A 20,183-nucleotide genomic window follows, 5' to 3' on the forward strand; every position below is an offset into this window, starting at 1 on the left:
AGGTCGTGCACAGCAACAGCACAAACCTGAACAGGTAGACAGGCAATAGTGTGGACGAAAACGTTCGACTAACTACTTAGCGCACAGGCACAGAGAAATGATGGCGCTTGAAGCGAGCCGCAAGGGACCCTAAAACACGACCCAATCCCTCCTAGCATCGCCCCCAAATCCTCGTTAGGCCTGCCAATGATGTCAATGTTCTGAACTCAATCAACTGTGCAACGCGTTGAGGACGTTGACCACACCCACAGGCCCACCGTGCCCACTAGACAAACCCCAACGCTGCTGGGATGGGCGACACGGATGCTGAAATGACGCCCATCACGGGCTGAGCCAGGCAAGAGCAATCCACATACATGACATGTCGAAAGGTTCTTGGGAAGCGCATCCATCCTTGAAAAGTGGACGTGAATGCCAAGGTGAGACTTTGAGTTGTCTGTGGCCTGCGCAACATTGTGACGCAGTCGACTTCGTCCTCGTGGACTCTGTTGAGTGTTTTGGATGGTAGAATTGACATGCAGTCAGGCCTTTCACCTATGCCATTACTCCTCTCTCACTTGTAGAATTCGGAGGGTCAAGCTGGTCGCCTCTTCACCTCGACGATGGGCATGTTTTCGAGATCCAAACCCCGAAACGCTCGTCGAGATGACGATGTCGTGGGATATCAGAAACCCAAGCCAACGGGCCTTCGAATCTTCACGGCCGTCATCTATCTCATAGCCCTCGTTTTCCTCATCCTCGTCCAAATCGGAAACATCAACAACAAACCCGTGATTCGAGACACATACTTCCTACGGATCAGCCTAGCCGACATCATTCCAGCCTCTGTACCCAACGCTGTCTTCATAAACTCGATTGCACAGTCGATTGGATTGCATGACTTTTATCAAGTTGGCCTATGGAGCTTTTGTGAAGGATACGACGGCGAGGGAATCACCTACTGTTCGCCGCCCACCGCATTATACTGGTTCAATCCTGTGGAGATTATCCTCAACGAACTTCTGGCCGGAGCCTCCATCACACTACCCACGGATGTAGTCGATGTCCTCGACCTGGTGCGGCTTGCAAGCACATGGATGTTTGCCTGTCTCCTGGTCGGGACGATCTTGACCTTCCTATGTATCTTTCTAGTCCCGCTGGGATTCTCCAAGCAGCCTCGATGGCAGCACAAAGCAAGACGGATATTTCTACGACAACTGCCTCTCACACTCTTGACGTTTGCATCGCTCCTGTTCACCGCAGTGGGCTCCGTCATCGCCACAGTCATGTTTGTCATCTTCAAGCAACAGTTTTCTGCAGCGGCCGATCTGAATATCAATGCCACTCTGGGCAAGCCCATGTTGGCATTCCTGTGGATTGGTACTGGGATGAACTTGATTGGCTTCTTCATGCAGATTGGTACCTGTTGCGGCGTGTGCTGCTGCACCGGCCGGAAGAGAGCTTTTCGCAAAAGTCAGCAAACGGCTGAATTAGGGCCACAAGAGAAGGCTTCGACTGGAAGTGACACGGCGAGTCCAGGACATTTTGGCTTTAGGAAACGCTGATGAACTTGGGTATCTGTACATGAGAGCATTATTATCATGGGTAATTGTTGCCAATCGGCTTGCAACATGTATTAAGCGTTTATAGATTCATGAGCGTTGGCGTGGATGGGCCTGTAATTATGGCATTCGATGATTGTTTCCTACGCCTTTCCAAGATACTGGTTTCTAGACTGTGAGATTGACTCTTCGTACTGTCCAACGAATCCAATATGGATGGTCCTATCCGCGTTTCTCAGTAGTCGTTCTGTCATGCCCGACCGGCAGAAAGTCGCCCGCAGTGTGTTCGACCTGCTCACGCTGCTGGAAGATATCGACATTTTCTTCACCAATAGACTTCATGATTAGATGGGGAGAGTTCTCCTCTTCCACGACAATACCCCCTCCACGAGCCTCCGCCATAAGAGCATCACTGGCCTTGATCTTCTGACCAGTTTCTTTATTCCAAATCCAACCCTCTTTCATCCACATCCAGGTCATCCAGGCCCTCAATTCTTTATCCAATGGTAGTACACGTTTCCACTCAGGCTCAAATGATTCTGATAGCACGATATTCTCCCCATTCCACCCGCTCGAAAGACCTCGCAGTTTGTCGCGACAGAACATGCGCCAACTATCATGTGAATACGGCCCCAAGCCGGGCAGGTGAGAGATCTCCCATGCCACTCGGGAGTCCGCGTCTTCTAGAACATCGTCTTTTCCCACATCTCGACCATCGCCTTTCAGAGGATAGTCAACTTTCCTAAATCTCCGTCCTAGTTGCGGGGGGCTCGAGGTCCATGCCTTGGCCATAGCCACGCATTTCCTGGCTCGCTGGTTCTGAAACCCTAGCCTGTGAATCATGGAGGCTATATCTGCGGTTTCTGCAGATGCAAGATCACTGGGCGTAGGATATCGCGTCATGAGCTCGTAGAAAACTGGCATTGCCCGCTCTCCTGGGGTTTTGTTCAGGAAGATGGTGGCAATGAGCAGTCGGAAAGGGTCGTGAGCCAGGCGCTCTTGCATCAGCCCAAATGTGTCATGGCTGAGTGGAGGAAAGGGCAGGGTAGACAAGAAATTGGAGCGGTGTTTATGAGGAGATGGAAAGAAGGGAGATTTGGTCGGCTGCCTTGACAGTTTGGTTTTGCTGGTACCATTATGGGTTTTGGTCTGGGAGGGAGTAGAAGGCAATTTGGGTTGGGGTGAAAATGGATCAGGCCCAATATCATCTGGGACGTCGGTGAGGGAGGAATCGGAGGAAAGGCCATCGATATCGAAGTCACTTCTCGGGATTATCGCTGATCTTGCAGGAGTGCTAGGGGGTGTTTCAATAGCATGGTCCTCGGACAGCCCGCCCTCATGTTTTACATGTTGCACACCTTCATCATCATCATCATCAGCGACAGTCACCTGGCGTTGAGTATTCGGATCGGTATCGCCATTTTGGAAGTGTCTAGAAACATATGTGATCCGCCTCTTTTTGGTCTTTGACGTCGTCAGTGCCTTTCCCCGAGTCCGTTCGCGAGGCCTGCTCGGAGTCGGTGGAGTGGAGATATGTTGATCTGGCAGGCTCAGGACATTGTCCGCGTGCATACCCAGATGATCAATGAGCGACGGGCGAGGAGTGGAGGGCGGTGTGGGAGGCGAGGTCGCATGGTCGTTGACAGTTGGCGATGTTGGGGTAGAGAAAGGTAGTGAGGTCACCATACTCAATGCCTCGGGGCTAGGACAAGGTTTCTGAGGCCGACAGTTCCAGGCATGGTTAGGACGAAGTGGGGATAATGTCACCGCCCTATCAGAGTAATAAACAGTGATGATGGATGGACGATACGTCCACCGCAAGAACAAACATAAGCTTGGTTGACAGGTATGGGCTCACCGGTGAAAGGAAGTGTAGTTGAAGATGATTCTGACTTTTGAGGAATTCATTTCGAGACAGATATGGTGTTGCATGAGTCGACATGTGCCTGCCTTAAAAACTACATCATGAGCCTGGGGAAGGTGCCAAACTACTTCCATGCAGCTGCACCTTCCCTGATTCACAAAGGTCCTGCCAGACACGCCAGGCTAGGCTAATCCCTATTAGGCGAGGCATTCGAGACAAGCGCCCCCCGTCGACAACCAACTTTGGTTTCGCTTCTCATCAGAGCCTTTTCACCTTCGCCCTCCCTCTCGTCAACGGGCCCATGACATGGCTTCGCATCAGACGTTCACCAGCATGGCTGTGGATCAGCCCCAATTCTAGGTGTATGTTCCGCGTATCATGTCTGCCTTAGTGGTTCGTGAAGCATATCCTCCGAACAAAAGGCCCTCGAGTGGTTTTTGCAGCGCCCCTCGCCCCTCGGCATACAGTGTGCATGATAAAGGACCCGACTAAAGAACTCCTTGCCAGAAACCGAAGATGGTCGAGATAAATGACTATGCCTCCTACCCAGAAAGAACAAACACTATTCGTCGCAAGCCTGTCGCAACCTCCAACCTGCCTTCCGCCTCCACCAAACCACAAATATTGCTCGATAGATGGAAGTCACTGTCTCGCAAATATCAAATCCTCATTGTCCTTGGCCTTCTAGCCGTCTTAATCTTGATCATAGGCCTTGCTGTTGGCTTATCGACCCGGAGCCGACATCAAAACCTTCCTCTACCCTCAGGGCGAGGCGGACCTTACACTGGAGATCTTACCTATTATGACCCAGGCCTAGGCGCCTGTGGCATCACCTCCTCCAACAAGGACAAAATTGTTGCCGTCTCTCATCTTGTATTCGACGCAGTTAGTGTTGGGAGTAATCCCAATAACAACCCTCTGTGTGGCAAGAAGATTCGAGCACGAAGAAGTAATAGGAGCGTCGACTTGACGGTCGTGGATAGATGCACTGGCTGTGAACCTACAGACATCGATGTTACAGTCAACATCTTTGCAACATTGGCCGAGGTTGAACAAGGGAGAGTCAGTGTAGAATGGAACTGGCTTCAAGATGTCCCTTAGAATTCAAGGCTGAACGTCTTGACCAATGCCCATCAAATGGCTCCTGGGTACCCAAAGTTCGCACTCCAGCTTCTGTTGATCGGGGCGTTCCAAAGCCCTGGATGTAAAGAGTGACAGCGGTTGCTCCCGCTCATCATCCGGCATACCGGAGTAGTGGACATCTACGCACATTCCGCGGAGAAGAGCGCCCGAGGGCCCCCCTCGGCCTCCAATATCGGTGCCCCGGTGCCCAGGTGCCACGGACGAGCCTAGCTGTGGAATAATCCAGACCATCGTCAGATGATATGATGTCGTTGTGAGGGCAGTGTATTGAAACAGCCAGAGAGGCAGTTGACATTGGTCATGTCGATCGTTGCACTGTCAGGCGGCGCCGAGTATGCATATCAATCATTACACAAGAGCACCCTCCACTGACGATTGCTAGATCCAGCGTTACCAGTCAAGTCCTACGAGATGCTGCGGCCAAGAACAACTTTGTGATAGCAGAATCTGACGAGGAGGCATTCCTCCTTGCACTACAATCCTCCGATATCACGGTGGCCAACGTCAATGGACTAGATGACTATGTTGATCCACGTCTGGCGCCGACACCCACCTTGCAAGAGAGGACATTCTGGAAATCGCCACAGAACAACCTCAATGCATGGAGCCAGCAAGCTGATTTGAAAGCCAAAAGCCCCCATTCATCGGAGTTAAGTGGTCGCAAGATCATTATCAAAGACAATGTCTCGGTGGCAGGGCTGCCTCACACTTGTGGCACATTCCCTCAGTTTGTCTCGCATGATGGAAAACATCCTATTGCCAAAATTGATGCTACTGTGGTGAAACGCTTGCTAGACGCGGACGCCACTATTGCAGGCACATCCACGTGCGAGAACTATTGTCTATTACCACTGTCCTACAGTTCTATCAACGGACCGGTGCATAATCCGTGGGCACGGCACTTTAACGCAGGTGGGAGTACTAGCGGAGGTGCTGCTCTTCTCGGGCTCGGGGTTGCACGCGCAGCTGGAGTCCCAGGTTTAGACGACGCTGGCGATGATATTGATCTTGCTATAGGCGGCGATCAAGCCGGAAGTATACGTGTACCTGCCTCTTTTTGTGGTGTCTATGGACTCAAACCTACCCACGGCCTGGTCCCCTATACCGGCATTGCAGGTCTTCATCCTATGATCGACTTTGCCGGTCCGATGGCCAGAAGGTTGGAAGATGTTGCAACGCTGCTCGCAGTCATTGCCGGCTATGATGGATTGGACCCTCGCATGACCCCCGAATCACCCTTGAGACAACATGTCTCTGACTACGGGGAGGGCTTGAGACGTAGTCTCGAACCTGGCAGAGGACTGAAGGTGGGTATCATCAAGGAGTCGATGAATTTGCAAGGGATGCAGACAGAAGTAGCCCAAGTCGTGCACAAGGCGGCGGTGCAATACTTTGAGGCTAGTGGGGCCACCGTAGGTGAGGTGTCAATCCCTATGCACCAGCTGGGACCAGCCATCTGGACTGCGGCAACAAGAACGCACCTTGCAGGATTGGCCGTGGGTGGCCGCATACCAGATGTGCTTTCCCACGGCATGCCTCACCTGCATCTCCGGTGGCCTCCAGATCAAGAAATGTACGATCTGCTGAGGGTGGCCAACCCGGCAGTGATCAATATCCTGCTTACCGAAACGTTGTTGACGGAAAAGTATGGGCCAGAGGTGCAAGCAAAGGCTCATCGTCACGTGCTGGAACTCCGAGCTGCGTACGACCGTGCTTTTGAGGAGTATGATATTCTAGTCACACCGACGACGCCGTGTGTTGCACCACCTCATCCGGACCTCGGCCCCGCAAGCAGTGTTATGGACAAGTTCAAGCTTACAGTGGGCATGACGAACAATACAGCGCCATTTAATGTCACAGGCCACCCTGGTCTCAATGTTCCATGTGGTTGGGCCACAGCTAGCAATGGGGTTGATGTCCTACCGGTGGGAATGCAACTTATTGGTAAGAGGTGGGATGACATTGGCGTGCTTAAGGCGGCTAAGGCATTTGAGATGGGAGGCGGTGGTCTCGGGCCATGGCCTGGTGGATCGATTCAGCGGTAGAGATGGTGCTGGCTTGGGAATAAAGGCGTGATAGAATGCATTCGTGGCATTGTGCCATAAAACGCAAGGCACAGACAGGAAGGGAGGGGATTGATGATGTTAATGGATCCATGAGCAGTGGGAGAATTTGATGTTCAAACGTCATATGCATATAAGCGTGTGTAACTGTTGGCGAGTTCAGCTGTGATGCATCCAATCTGAAGAATGGGGCATGACGCGACCCAAAGCTCGGAGTCTTGGCGGACGATGTGGGCAATATGGGCAAGTCTGCAACAGACACTCGACATGTCTGCTGTACATACCGTTGATGCTAGTGGAGGCATAGGGTAGACAATGGAGCAGTGGATGAGTACGTGCTTCGAATAGCGGGGAGGAGCGTAACAACATGGTGACCACCACAGAAAAAGCCTAATGTTTTGGAGTTTGTGAAGCATGCGGTTTGTAGAGAGTGTCGGCTCTGAGTCTAGACGCGAGAACTAATGTGTCTACATATGTGGATCAAATGATGCAGACGGAGTTCTTGATCCGTGGGATTCCTCGTGTGTAACTTCGTAGACACCAAAAGCCGAGAGGAAGAAAAAAGGTGGAAAATGGAAGGATTGGGCAGCGTCACGCCAAGACGCGACACGCGTTTCAAACAAGGCGATTTGCAGAATGATGATATCATGTCCATTGCTTCATCATCGAATTCAGGAAGGAGCCAGAGTGCCAGAGCGGAGACAGCCACCACAGCTCGTCCAAATTGGCAGAGTCTAGTTCTGGTCAGATTTTCCGCTTGTTCAATATGCAAAGCAAGGGTGAATCGACAGGTGCGTCAAAGTTGGCTGGGACCATTTGTCCAGAGATGGACGATGATAAACAGATGAGGTGGTAGTTCATCTCACCACAAAACATCATTTGAAAAAAAGAAAAGGAAGATTGGTGATTGGATCTGGCAGGTGCGTTAATGCAAGGCAAGATGTCAAAATGCGGGGGTGGCCATTACCTCCTCCGAGCCCAAAGCCCCGTGTCTCCCCAGGGATGGAGTGATACTTGCTGTATAGAGGGCATTTGTGGTGCTGCAATTCTCCCTGCACAGGCGCAATTGAGGCACAGCTTCAACCATGACGACGGCTTTCTTGGGGGGCCACACCCAATCATCGGGCCCGTCATTTGTTTTCCCACCTTCCATCGGTCCAAGCCGTGCTACTGACTTTCCCACCTGGAGCTTTGCCAAGTTTTCGGCTTTTCCACCTGTCCCCCTTTTCGAGCTTTGATGTTCCCCATGTTGATCTTTGAGGTGACCTTTGAGATCCAAACCGGTTTCGAAATGGCCAAGAAACCATGAGATTGCAACGGTCAGTAGAGCAGATGAGACCGAAGTGACTATGCTTACAGAAGTCAATCGACCAGCCCAGACCATAGGGAATGGCTCCGAGTCGCCACAAATGGCCTTTTTTCTTCGATGGGTAAGACTATCCGAATCAAAGCTTCACGATATTGCCGTGGAACCGAGTCATCGCCCAGACAAGCTTGGGAGCTATGTCGATTGGTGGAGTGGATGTGGACAAGCCGTCGCTGGTCTTGTCTGGTGGACAAATGCGTCATTGACTTTGCCCAAAGCCATATGGTTTGCTCCCTTACAGGCTAAACTGTTCGATCACCGGGGTAGATCGACCTCAAGCCAAGTTCTATGCCATGCCACCACAGCCTCGACATGGTAACACACCATCATCGTCCAGGTCCTGGTGCAGAGCTGGTCCAGTGCTAGCCCACCGATGCAGACTTTGGCCACTGCAATTGGGTCCGAACCCACTCTTTGTCTCGAAGGGGACGTGGAGTTGGCTGACCATGGAAACACGTCGGCCCAGCATGAAATTCTTGATGGCGCAACACAAGCTCGACGTGTCGTGAGGGTTGGATGGAGTTGTGCCTCTCTTGTTTGCCTCAAATACTCTTGTGTCGACCCCCTCTTTCTCCTCCAGTTCTTTTTTCCTCTGTCCATACTTTTCTTGCCGACCTCGTTATATAGGTGTGCCTTCCATTCATCCTGTACTTACCAAGTCCAACAAAAAGTGATTCAACTCATTCGTCTGTGACAATGTTGTTCAAAGGATTGGCATTGGCAGCCCTGGCTGGCGCAGCTTTCGCTCAAGATGAGCCCACCCCTTCGACCCCCGACTTGGTCACGTTGTTGTCAAACCAGACCGAGTTGAGCAACTTGACTCAGTTCCTCGGAATGTTCCAAGACTTCACAACCCAGCTGGGCAGCTTGGAGAACATCACGCTGTTGGCCCCCAACAACGACGCCTTTGCCGAGTTTCTCAACTCGAGTGCCGGTGCCGCCCTCGCTGGAGGAGACGAGGAACTCATCACCGCCCTCTTCTCTTATCATGTCATCAATGGAACATATGCCAACCTCAGCGAGGCCCAGTTTGTTCCTACCTTGCTCGCACCTGGTCAATTTGCCAACGTCAGCGGAGGACAGCGCTTGGGAGTCTATGACAACGATGGCGATTTGGAGATTGTGTCGGGTCTGCTCAGCGTGGCTAATGTCACTGGAGAGCCTCTCAACTTCACCGGCGGTGTGGTTCACATCATCGACAGCGTTCTGGTGGTGCCAGAGAATGTGTCAGAGACTGCCACCGAACTCAACCTCACCGCTGCAGCCGGTGCGTTGGTCAACCTGACCCTGGCAGACACCGTCGACACCGCCGAGGATATCACCGTCTTTGTTCCCAACAACGATGCCTTCGCTGCGATTGGCTCTGCTCTTCCCAATTTGACCACTGAGGAATTGACCTCGATCCTCACCTACCACGTTGTTCCTGGCGTAGTGGGCTACAGCAACCTCCTCGAGAACGGCACCCAACTTCCCACTCTTGAGGGAACCAATGTCACCATCACTGTCACCGAGGATGACGAAATCTATGTCAACGGCGCCCGCGTCGTGATTCCCGACGTCCTGGTTGCCAACGGTGTTGTTCACGTGATCGACAATGTCCTCAACCCTCAGAATGCTACCGCCACTGCTCCGGAGGGATCTGAGTCTGGATCGCCTGCCTTCGATGGCGCTAGCTCGGCTTCGGACGTTCCCTTCACCTCTGGTGCCCGTCAACCCACCGGTACCAACACCCCAACGGCTACTGCTCCTCAAGCCACCGCAGACGCGACTGGATCTGAAGGTGCCGCACCCATTCAGACCGCTGCCATTGGTGCCGCCGCTCTGTTTGGTGGTGCCGCTTTGGTCTTGAACATGTAAATACGCCCCAACGTACAAATTGCATGTTGAAAACAAATGAAGGGGGAAGGACGGGAGAAAGGAGGGAGTATATGGTTTGTGTAGGGCCAACAAAATCAGAGATAACGGTCGATAAGGTCCATCGGTTTGTTCCAGGACGTGGGGTAAATTAGTGCATGGGTTACATGTGCTCTATCAGTGCCTCCACGTCAGGAATGACCTGAGCTGATTGGATTGCGAGGATCAATGTAAAACTACCTCGAGTACTCCGTACGTTTCTTTACAACCTTCTTAATATAATGACCTCGTTATAACCAAAACAATGTTCATTCTTTTAAAGACTGCGATGTTCCGATGATTTGGTGAGGCGCTGATGGTGATGGATATCAACGTTGAATGACCTGTCCTTCCTGCAGTTCTTGAGTAGCTTCCCTGTACCTTCCCCGCTAAGACAGAAAACTTGTCTGAATACGGATATTTGTTGTTCCGGGGAGTGGCCCTACCCGCGGCAGCTGTAACATTACTTTCCATAGGTACCTTACATACAGTCCACTAGGGTAGGCATCTCATACAATGCTGGTTTGGTACTCAACGGGATATACAGGTATGTACTCCGTAGAGTATGAGGTAGCAAACAGGTTTCGTATTGGCAAGTCACGATCACAGCGAGTGGTTACACACCTCTAAAACACCAGCCACAGGCTTGGCTAGCAATTGGTCAAAACCAATAACTACTGGGTACGACTGACACACTCACAGTCAAGCCGCGGGTTGAGGGGCGGGTCTTTTAGGCGTGACCTGCCACCCATTTTAATTTCTCGCTGCCCAAATTCCCACTGCCAACAAACAGCCAGTCTCCCCCAAATGACCAGATCATAACGCCTATTGGCCCATTTATGGCCCTAGACGGATCGTGCCACAGCCTCCCGGGCCCTCGCCCCTCGGCCCCTCCAGTCTCTTATTGGAGTTTTGTCCACCGTTGCGATCCTCTGATCCTCGTGACTGCCTCCAGATCAAATCAACTTGACTACCACTCTGTACACATCATCACCACCTCATCATTCATCTGAGCCTCAGTTCACTTCTGTCACCGTCTAAACCAGGCCATCATATCGACGTAACCCTCGTTCACTCAACAGAACAGGAGGTATAACACTACCGACTGCGGACTCTCAAGATCCTCGTCTGATTGCGTCACTTGCCGTCTTCGTCTATCCTGATTTCCTCTTGCGTCGAAGAATTAACCGCCGGATCACTCCACACACACACCATTCTAGCCAGTCCGCCATCATCAATTCCTCCTCAATGGCGATCCACTCGTCGACATAGCCGCCCTCGTCCTCGCCAACCCTCGCCTTGACCCTACCTGCCAACAACGCAGCACGAAAGACTGCACTTCCTTCCAAATCTCCGCAATCCCTACAACATGCCCTCTGCACTCCTTCAACATGCCGTCCAAAATTCGAGATAACAGTCCTGAGCGGAGGCGGGAAAAGAAAGACTTAACAAAGGCCTCCGATAAATCAGACAGAGACCGAAAAGATAAGGATCGAGACCGAGATCGAGATAGACAAAGGACTCGCCGTCACAAAACTCCAACACATCGAATATCCTCAAGCAAAGACAAGACCTCATCAAGGACTTCTCTCTCTCCCTCTTCTGCCACGAGACGTCCGTCCATGCCTGCTGTCCTCGACGATGCACCTCTACCCTTGCGCGCAGAGTCGAAGACGAGTCTACCATATCCCACCTTCTCCAAAGAGCACAGCCGTGAGTCTGTCGCTCCCCCGCCGCCACAAACTGGTCCAAATGTTCTCACTCCTCCTACAACCGATGTTGGCGCCTCCAAGGACAAACCCTCTGCCGCAGCCGCGAGGCCCTCTTCATCTTCCCCTTCCCCTCCTAGTCCTCCTCTGACAGCTCAGACCTCAACCCCAACCAAATCGCGGCCCAGTACAGGCAAACCTGTCTCTGTTCACACCATCCCAGAAGATGATGCCCGTTCCACAATCAGAGATCCCAAGGTCAGGATCAGTCTGCGGCCGCAGTCTTCAAGATCAAATGGACACTTGCGTACCGCCAGTGAACTGGGACCTGGCACTCAGTCTCCCGCAAAGTCTCGAGACAAAACACCCACCAGAGATTCTCCCCTAAAGCCTGCCAGTCCAGCACAATACCTTTCCCAACACAGATCGGTCAGTCAGCCCACCAGGCTGGCCTCACCCGCCACCACAACAACTTCGAGTACCGCTGATTCAGGCACACACCTGAGCTCAGATGCTACTTCCATTGCCCCAGATCAGCCCACCGTACAGAAGCCCTCGTTTCACCCTCCTCCCGCGCCGGTTCCCACAGACGTCTATTCTCAATTCCACCCACGCGACAACACCCCTTTCGAAGTTTTCATCGAAGAAGAGAGCCCTTCTTTGCTGGGAAGCACTCCGGGCCCAGATGGCATGTTATCCACTCCTGGCCCTCCACCTCCACCCCCACCTCCAGTGCCCCTCACCGTTCCCAAGGTTGACTACCTTCTACAACATGGCGGACTGCATCAACCTGTGCCCAAGAATCTCTTGCTTGCCGGGAAACCAATGGCAATTCAACAAGCCCAGATTCCCGGCCAGCAGCCCATCGTTGTCGCCAATCTTTTCGAGCCTTACACCAGCCTTCTGGACAGTTTTGACCACGTGATATCCAAGAATGGTTCTTTAGCAGTCGCAACTGGCTATCGCTCCGTTGCAAGAAGGCTGTTGGATCGTCTAGAAGCTGTTTTTGCCCGCGACATCTCCAGCGAGTACTGTGCTTGTCCCTTGTGCCGATCCGCCCCCGATCGCGTCGATGATACTCCGAGTGTGAGCTGGGGAGAGGTCTTGGAATTTGTCTCAGGCCGACGAGATCTCCCGTCCTGGCCTCCTTTTACGTTTTCACAGTCCCCTGTTGGCTTGGGAATCGCCCTCGAGTTCCACGTCCCTATGCAACGGCTAGATATCGATGTGCCGGAAGAATACAGAGAACACTACATCCGCCAATCTCGCAAAACCAAACAGTCTGTGGATAAGTGGCTCAACCGACAGCAACCTGGAGACGCCCCCACGTCCCCACCAGAAGAGGTCGATGAAGAGACATTGACATTTGCCATCCTGACACATTTGCCTCCTGATCAACGTCCAGCCTTCAAGGACTTGCTGGGAATTGTGGACAAACCAGTTCAGCCTCCGAAAAGGGTGCCAACTCCAGAACTGCATGCCGGGATCACACCTCCTGCGCCAGTTCCAACTCCTGCACCCGTAGCCCGGGCAATCCCAGAGCACATTCAGGTCACCGCTCTAGCCATCCAAAGATTGTATCGACTAGGCACTCCGCCCCGTGAATGTGAATCGGCCCTGTTCCTCCTCCATAACCCATCTCTTCACAACACTCTAGCGACCCTAGCGGCCATCAGCAACGACGAATGGGACATCTTAATCTCCGGGAGGTTCGATGGATTTCTTCGCTCCGGGGCTGACGAAACTATTCCGATCCCCGATTCGCGAAATGCCACCCCTTTTCGGTCTGGCGCTCGTGGCGCGACACCCAGCGTCCATGGCGGGCCGCGTTCTCGTCAAGGAAGTTATAACCAGTCGACTTTGCCTCCGCAGTGTGGTGCACCTATTGCTTTTGATGAAGAAACTGAACTCGCCACCCTGGCTGAGATTGAACGGGATATCTATTCTGGCATGGAAGCTCTAGAGGACGCGTTTGAAACCTTGCACAACAAAGCCGAGAAAGTTCGACAGGCCTTGAGGGAACGTAGTGCAGGATTAGCTGCCGCTGCACAGAGGAGACGAGGCAATCAAGAAGACATCGAAGTACGAATGGGCACACCTGCTACTGCGAATGGAGGGTCGACTTCAACACTCAATGGATATTTGAATGGTCGCTGGGACGCTGAAACAGATGATGGCCTGGGTGACTGGGATAACGTCAGCGATATTCAACCAGATGATTCTGCAAGTAATATCTCAAGTTCACGTCGCAGGCGACCAAAGCGGAGGACTGAGCGAAGAACCCCAGCTTTGATCGAAGAAGAAGACGAGTTGGAGGAAGAAAGTGAGGGAACACAGAGCCCAAGGAAATCTAGACATCGGTGACCGATGGTACAGTCTCTATTAACATCATTCAACGCGATCCTTTGACACCATTGGCAAGAGGAAGACTGGAGATGCAGGAGTCTTGCCCGACGTGCCATTTGACGAGTTACCACGTCTATTGTAGCTGTCCACTCCTCAGTCGATTGATGTATAAGTCAAACATTATCAGGCACGACATAAGGTTGCTCAGGGGCATATTCCCTGCTGCAGCAGAGACCTGGAATAGTCAACAATATCGAGTGTGCTTGGAGCTGGTTTCAGCATCTAGCGATGCTATAGGCAATTTAAAGAGTCCCAGCCTCTTCCTCTTTACGTGGCAGTGGATTATCATTCCACCCTCAATACTTGTGTCTCTCTGTATTGATTGAATAGAAGAGCGACATTACTGGGTGAAGGTCTGAATTCTGAGCCCCGAGATCCGACACTACCAGTGCCATCCTGAACGCCGCTTAGTGTCTCCATTCGTCCGAGAACAAAGTCGACTACGAAGCCTCATCCTCAATCTCCAAACCTCCAATCTTGAACTTCTTCCCTCTCCTATCAGCGTAGTCTGTATGATTATGATAATCCTTAACCCGTTCACGCACATATTGAAGTCCCGTTACTGGCTCAGCCAACTCCTGATCCTCGCGCACCAGGCCCAAACGCTTCAGCAACGGTGAGGCCGCCGGCTTGATATCGACCTCATTCCCAGGCCTGACAAAATAGAACAAACCCTGTCGATTGATATGGACCTGATCTGGTGGAGGGCGCACTACTCGATGGGTAGTCGACTTGAAATATCCCGCAGACCAGAAGTCAAGCGTGTCGCCCACGTTACAGATAATGCCGTTGTCGACGGGAGGTACATATTTCCACTCGCCGGTCTGGGTCTTGATCTGTAGGCCGGCCACATCCTGGCTCCAAAGAAGAGTCAACGATCCGAAATCAGTGTGGGCTCGCGACCATGTGTTTTCAACTAGACTGTCGTCTGCCAATGATCGCGGATAGTACGTCATGTAGCGCAGATGGTCCTCGCTCTCAGACTCGTACTCGTGTCGTGACGAGAAGTAATCCTCCGGCAGTTCGAGGATGATTGAGAATAAGGTGAATATCTTGCTGGCGATGGCTAATGATTTCTGCAGTGGTTGGGTTTCATTCGTCAGTAACTTGTCCAGCATATCTCTCCAAACAGACTAGACTTTTGGAGAATTCAAGTGTCTTACCCTCGAAAAGGCCTCCATCTCAGCGTGATATGGTTCAAAGAACGGGTGTCGAGCTTCTTTGGTATATTGGGGAATGAACTTGGCCACGTTAAACGATTCCACAATGTCCTTGACCTCTGTTGACATGACTTTCTTCTCAAATGGCTATTTGAGTCAAACGCCCTTGGTCAGTGATCCGTTATCATCCCTAAACAAAATAGGATCCGGACATACTGCACGATAACCAAAATAATTTCCTACTGTGAAATCACATCGATATTCGGCGCGACCTTTCTCCTCGGCTGGTAAGTCGAAGAATGCCTGTCCAATGTTATATTGACGTTGCACTTCTTCCTCGGTCAATCCTGTTCCCACAACGCTGAAGAAGCCCGTCTCATGGACCTGATCATAATCGGTGGGTCAGTTATCATTCTTTACTGCCGACATCCATTCCCACCCCTATGGTTGTGTTATAGTGTCTACTATACTTACAGCCTTTCTCAACTGTTCAGCCAATCTCTGTTTCTCACCCGGTGCATCAAAGTGAGAGATATCAATGGTTTGAATATCTGCCCATGGAAGATCGACACTTGTTTTTGCTGGCCGCTGCCATTTCTTCAAGGGCGGCAATGTCTCAGTCTCAGTAATGGCGGATGGCATAGTGATGGGTTTTTCAACGAGGATCTCTTCAATGTATTACGGAAACAAGTTATTCGAATTTGAAGCAAAAGGACCAACCTGGACTACGTCTAATCATACATCATACGTATAAGGGTCTGGAACTACATCGCTGATACACTATGCTCATGGGGTCGTTGGAGTTGAGCGATCATCCTGATACGAGGACATCCCGAATCACGCAATTGGAGATACGGATGGCGTATTGCGTTTCCAACATCCCCATTGCTCGCAAAGCACCATCGGTCGATGTCTCTCATTTTCTTTATGAAGATCATAGAGTCTGTCAAATACAACCGAGGTCGACTTTCTTGGAGAACTGTTCCTCTCATTGAATTTTGGCTGACATCTAGCAGGTGAAGACCCCTCCACCACCAGACTCTATGCCATGTCTTCGTTTAATGATCCCAAGTGAGGCTTATGATAAGTCTCTCTCCATTTGAAATTTATTTGGAAAGCAGAATGTCCAAAGACGAGAAACTCTTCTCAGAGCCCTTACTTCCGAATCGCATCTCTATCGATAGTCTCCGCAACGGCAAACAATTTCTCCTCCTCCAAATAACGGCCAACCAGCTGCAAGCTGATGGGGGCACCATGGAACAATTCAGGATCATAAATCTCATAGTTCTCCTGATCCCAGGTGTCGTTGACCGGTTTATATGTTGGGTCGGCCTTGTCGATGTTCTTGTCCACCTTGCCAACAGGCAAAGTGATAGCTGGGTAATTGAGTAGGTTCCACACGGAGAAATATCCCCACCATCTATGTGAATCGTGAGTTCAAAGGGTCGATTTTAAATAGAGGTGAGAAAGCAAGTAACTCACAATAACCAATCATGGGGGTAGCTCGCACAAGCCGAGCTGGGAGTTAGGATCGCATCCACGGGTTTACCGTTCGAGGTGAGCGATGCGGTCGATTCCCAGTGTTTCAAGTACGCTACTTGATACGCAACTTGTTGTCTGTGATTTGTCTCAATATCAGCTTCGATGATACAGTCGACAAGTCCATTGTTCTAACTACTTACGCCTGGAGACTCATCAATTCAGGCACCGACAGTTCCTTGAGTCCGGCAATCAGCTTTTCTGCGCCTGGAATCATTGGTTCGCCCGTCTGTGCAAGGAATTCCTTGTGTTGACGAGCGGCCGTAGGAAAGTACAGCGGTCTCTAAAGATTTCACCACCATATCAGTTCAGGTATCAATGTCTTCGATGGGAGAACTCCCTACCGTGATTTCCCACGAGTATCCGTGTTTGTAAGGTTTCATCTCAACGACTGTCTCCGAGTCAGGGTCGCGAATCAACACACACATATGATAGCATGATTCATGGTTGTATTTCGTTCCACTAACCTTCATGTCCTGCAGCTTTCAGCTTCTTGATTGTCTCACGCAACGCACGTTGGACAGGTGGGTGCGGCATGACAACCTCATCGAACGCGATGACACCGATGGTGACTTTCTTGGGCGGGTCCTGCTTGATCCAGGGCTTGGGCACGATTGAAGGATCCATGCGCCAGGGTTCATCGTCAGTCCAGGTCTTACAGATCAATTCTAGATCACGCAAGCTGCGACCGACTGGACCGATGGCAGATGGGATGGCGATCTGACCGGGAACGGGGACGATGCTTCCCAAATAACTGCACCGTCTTGATGATGGCTTGATGCTATAAAGTCCGTTAAAGGCCGCTGGTGCTCGGATCGAGCCTCCAATGTCGGTCGCAATACCGATCGGGCTGCCGTGGCATCCAACCAATGCTCCCTCACCTCCAGACGATCCTCCGGGGCTCAGCTTGCTGTTGAATGGGTTCAGTGTCCGTCCCCAGAGGTTGGATGTCGTCTCAAGCGCCTATCACACGTTAGCGGTCAGTCGTTCTGGCTTCTTGACATCGAAGACAAGGCTTGGGTCTGGCATACCATCCCTGTCTGCGGCATCGTGGTCTTGACATATACCACAGCACCGGCCTTGCGAAGGCTCTGCACGATCCATGCATCATTGTCCGATTTGCAGTCTCCCCAAACGGCGAAGCCGATCGAGTATCGCATCCCTTTGACCGCCGTCAAATCCTGACTTCAGGTTAGTCATTGCATCTTCAACCAAAAGACGGTTGGACAAGTCCCTACCTTCAAGCTCACTGGAAGTCCATGAAGAGGGCCCACGACCTGCCCAGTCTTTGCCAGGTGGTCATCTAGTTCAGAGGCTCGCTTGATGGCTCCTTCGAAGTCGATGTCCATAAGGCAATTGACCAATTGATGAGCGATAGCCGCACGTTTACAGAAGGCAATGGTGACATCCTTGGCCGACCATTCTTTGCTTCGAATCCGCTCGAGGATCTTGGTCACATCATCGGCGTCAGTGATTTCTAAATCTCGGTCTGACAGAAGGCCACAGCTCTTGAAGACTGGGTTGACGTCTAATGGTAGCGAAGATAGAGTCGGGGCAGGTAGCAGCCACTCCTTGGGGATTTTGGCCATTACAGCGCCCCGTGCTTCCTAGATGATAAAGATTGTCAGCATTTTTGTATGGTCTTTCGTGGAGAACTTTTGTTTACCTCTGATTTCTGTTGCCAAATTGGTGCCATTATTGGTTAATGTGTAGAGAACGAATATTTTGCCCGTCAAATCCCCCTGGTTGTATTCGATTTCGTTCGCTTATATATCAAACACACATTCAGCTTATCAGTCTCACAAGCCTACATCAGCTTTGTTCAGAAGTTCAGGACGATGTAAGGTGTTGAGTTTGCGCCGTGTCAGGTGAAGATGTAAGTAAATATTGAAAGTGGAGCCCCCAGAAACAGGGCTCAAGTTCACGAGATACATTCCGCCGAGTTGGAATCAATCGTTCTGGGCTGCCTCAAGCCCACGGTTTTTGGGAATTGTGTCTTGCATGCCAAGTCAAAATTCTCCATTGTCCCCGATATCAATCGCGGTCAAACAACACGCGGATTGGCGTCGATAGGGCCCGAGGGTCCAACGTCGACCCCCAGAGTCTAGCTCTCTTGGTACTGGCCGAGGCTAATTAATCAACGGCTCATGTCAACCCAACTGATGGAAAGAGAAGTCGAGGACGACGCCCCACCAAGTCCGCCTATTGGGAAGATTTAGGGTTTGCAAAGACAACGTACGGATAGGTGTACTTGAAGTCGGCTGGTTGGCCTGATCGGCCCCATCAACCGACGAACTCCGGCATCATAAAGTACCCTATGATACCGCATCTTCGCAGCGAGGATTCGAATTGGATGGTCTCTCGTAACGGGATTGTAATCTTCAAGCGCTAAGAAAACTTCCTAATTCATGCAACGAGGGGTGATAGAGAAGTTCGCAAGATTGACTGGTCGTACCAGCAGAGGTCAATGTTTCTATGTGGTCGTACTTGTGGGCTGGAATCCAATGGGGCAATCGCCTCTTCATACACCTCTAGGTAGATCTATGCTTAATCCTTAGTGTACGCCAAATTTAATAACACTTATAAGGTCGACTATGATAAAACACAGTAGTAACCGCGAGGGGCACTTTGTGACGAATCTAGCCTCCAAAGCCAATCAACCCAGCTGCTGCTAGGTCATAACTGTCTCCGCTCTCCCTAACCTCTGAATACAGTGGCTATTCGTATTCCATCGATATTGTCTAATACATCGGACAACCATAGACGGTCATAATCAACCCGATCAACTCGTTGCCGAGTTCATGGTCGCTCGATGCTGTCTTGGTTCTCTTGAGCAGTGGCTTTCTTTGCAGGCGTGCCCTGCTCCTCTTGCTGCTTCTCCTGTTCTGTTTGAAGTTGTCCTATCTCAATCTTTCCATCGAGCCTTGCGATCTCCTCGACCTTGGTCGGCACTATGACGTTTGCTTCAGAGAAGTAGTTGGTTTGCGGAACCTTCTTGAATAGAACCCAAATGATACAGCCGACGCCTACGGTATAACAACTTCACCAGCTGTCAGTACATTTGTTGCACGTATGAAAGGAAAGGGAGCACTAACCTCAACTGAAGAGCGGTTTGTCCATAGTACGGAACGCCCTGGGCAGCCATGATGAAGGAGACAAACATTCCCAAGCTAGACCAGAATTTGAACATTCCGGCAATCTTTGCCAGACGCTCCGGGTCGTTCGTGGTTGCAGCCAAAGTCCATTCAGTAGCCATCTGGTAGCCCGAGAAGCAAGCTCCAAACATGGTATAAACCACGAAAAGCCCTCCAAACTGAGGATCTGTCCAGTCCCAGGCAAATCCAGAGTCGGCTGAGTCTATATTGTTCACAGACAGCCAGGCCAAAAGTCCACAACAAGCTCCGATAGCGTTGGCGCCCATGACGAGTATACCAATCAGGCCGCGATTTCGTCGGCTTTTGATATGCTTGTTGTCCAGGATCCATGTCAAAAGGGGTGG

General features: G+C 51.3%; 8 protein-coding genes across 9 annotated transcripts; 4 read left to right on the forward strand and 4 right to left on the reverse strand.

Moving 5' to 3' along the window:
* Positions 1–436: 436 nt before the first annotated feature.
* Positions 437–1,544, forward strand: PV10_02740 (uncharacterized protein; the record flags this gene model as incomplete). The annotated part of the gene is made up of 1 exon (XM_016367089.1): positions 437–1,544. The coding sequence occupies exon 1, from the start codon at positions 603–605 to the stop codon at positions 1,542–1,544; it is 942 nt and encodes a 313-aa protein (XP_016226607.1). The 5' UTR covers positions 437–602.
* A 197-nt stretch (positions 1,545–1,741) lies between these two features.
* PV10_02741 (uncharacterized protein) lies at positions 1,742–3,475 on the reverse strand. Its single transcript, XM_016367090.1, has one exon. The coding sequence runs from the start codon at positions 3,225–3,227 to the stop codon at positions 1,764–1,766; it is 1,464 nt and encodes a 487-aa protein (XP_016226608.1). The 5' UTR covers positions 3,228–3,475; the 3' UTR covers positions 1,742–1,763.
* A 233-nt stretch (positions 3,476–3,708) lies between these two features.
* Positions 3,709–4,704, forward strand: PV10_02742 (uncharacterized protein). The gene has a single exon (XM_016367091.1). It carries the CDS (start codon positions 3,922–3,924, stop codon positions 4,504–4,506), a length of 585 nt encoding a protein of 194 aa, XP_016226609.1. The 5' UTR covers positions 3,709–3,921; the 3' UTR covers positions 4,507–4,704.
* Positions 4,705–4,848: 144 nt separating this feature from the next.
* Positions 4,849–6,948, forward strand: PV10_02743 (uncharacterized protein; the record flags this gene model as incomplete). The annotated part of the gene is made up of 2 exons (XM_016367092.1): positions 4,849–4,880; positions 4,931–6,948. The coding sequence occupies 2 exons, from the start codon at positions 4,849–4,851 to the stop codon at positions 6,591–6,593; spliced, it is 1,695 nt and encodes a 564-aa protein (XP_016226610.1). The 3' UTR covers positions 6,594–6,948.
* A 72-nt stretch (positions 6,949–7,020) lies between these two features.
* PV10_02744 lies at positions 7,021–9,625 on the reverse strand. Of its 2 annotated transcripts, XM_016367094.1 has the most exons (3): positions 8,217–9,625; positions 7,579–8,160; positions 7,021–7,524 (listed from the first exon to the last, which is right to left on the reverse strand). In XM_016367094.1, the coding sequence occupies exons 2-3, from the start codon at positions 7,993–7,995 to the stop codon at positions 7,474–7,476; spliced, it is 468 nt and encodes a 155-aa protein (XP_016226612.1). In that variant the 5' UTR covers positions 7,996–8,160; positions 8,217–9,625; the 3' UTR covers positions 7,021–7,473. The 2 variants fall into 2 exon arrangements, with proteins under 2 accessions (XP_016226612.1, XP_016226611.1); XM_016367093.1 differs by having other exon boundaries at positions 7,579–9,625.
* A 1,232-nt stretch (positions 9,626–10,857) lies between these two features.
* Positions 10,858–14,544, forward strand: PV10_02745 (uncharacterized protein). The gene has a single exon (XM_016367095.1). The coding sequence runs from the start codon at positions 11,262–11,264 to the stop codon at positions 13,941–13,943; it is 2,682 nt and encodes an 893-aa protein (XP_016226613.1). The 5' UTR covers positions 10,858–11,261; the 3' UTR covers positions 13,944–14,544.
* PV10_02746 (uncharacterized protein) lies at positions 14,426–15,787 on the reverse strand (the record flags this gene model as incomplete). Its single annotated transcript, XM_016367096.1, has 4 exons — positions 14,426–15,061; positions 15,149–15,292; positions 15,362–15,529; positions 15,620–15,787. The coding sequence occupies 4 exons, from the start codon at positions 15,785–15,787 to the stop codon at positions 14,426–14,428; spliced, it is 1,116 nt and encodes a 371-aa protein (XP_016226614.1).
* Positions 15,788–16,278: 491 nt separating this feature from the next.
* PV10_02747 (uncharacterized protein) lies at positions 16,279–18,380 on the reverse strand (the record flags this gene model as incomplete). The annotated part of the gene is made up of 8 exons (XM_016367097.1): positions 16,279–16,565; positions 16,628–16,762; positions 16,828–16,967; positions 17,029–17,075; positions 17,152–17,647; positions 17,716–17,865; positions 17,923–18,291; positions 18,351–18,380. The coding sequence occupies 8 exons, from the start codon at positions 18,378–18,380 to the stop codon at positions 16,301–16,303; spliced, it is 1,632 nt and encodes a 543-aa protein (XP_016226615.1). The 3' UTR covers positions 16,279–16,300.
* Between the last annotated feature and the right edge of the window lie 1,803 nt (positions 18,381–20,183).

The sequence above is a fragment of the Exophiala mesophila genome, assembly GCF_000836275.1.
Source record: "Exophiala mesophila strain CBS 40295 unplaced genomic scaffold supercont1.2, whole genome shotgun sequence".
In the NCBI taxonomy this organism is placed as follows: domain Eukaryota; kingdom Fungi; phylum Ascomycota; class Eurotiomycetes; order Chaetothyriales; family Herpotrichiellaceae; genus Exophiala; species Exophiala mesophila.

Bases quoted from the DNA above. Each gene is read 5' to 3' on its own strand.
- PV10_02744 (XM_016367094.1), bottom strand. From the start codon at position 7,995: ATGGTCTGGGCTGGTCGATTGACTTCTGTAAGCATAGTCACTTCGGTC. The intron at 7,525-7,578 runs GTAATGGCCACC...CGCACCTGCCAG, and splicing joins GGGCTTTGGGCTCGGAGGAG to ATCCAATCACCAATCTTCCT.
- PV10_02745 (XM_016367095.1), top strand. From the start codon at position 11,262: ATGCCGTCCAAAATTCGAGATAACAGTCCTGAGCGGAGGCGGGAAAAG.
- PV10_02742 (XM_016367091.1), top strand. From the start codon at position 3,922: ATGGTCGAGATAAATGACTATGCCTCCTACCCAGAAAGAACAAACACT.
- PV10_02741 (XM_016367090.1), bottom strand. From the start codon at position 3,227: ATGGTGACCTCACTACCTTTCTCTACCCCAACATCGCCAACTGTCAAC.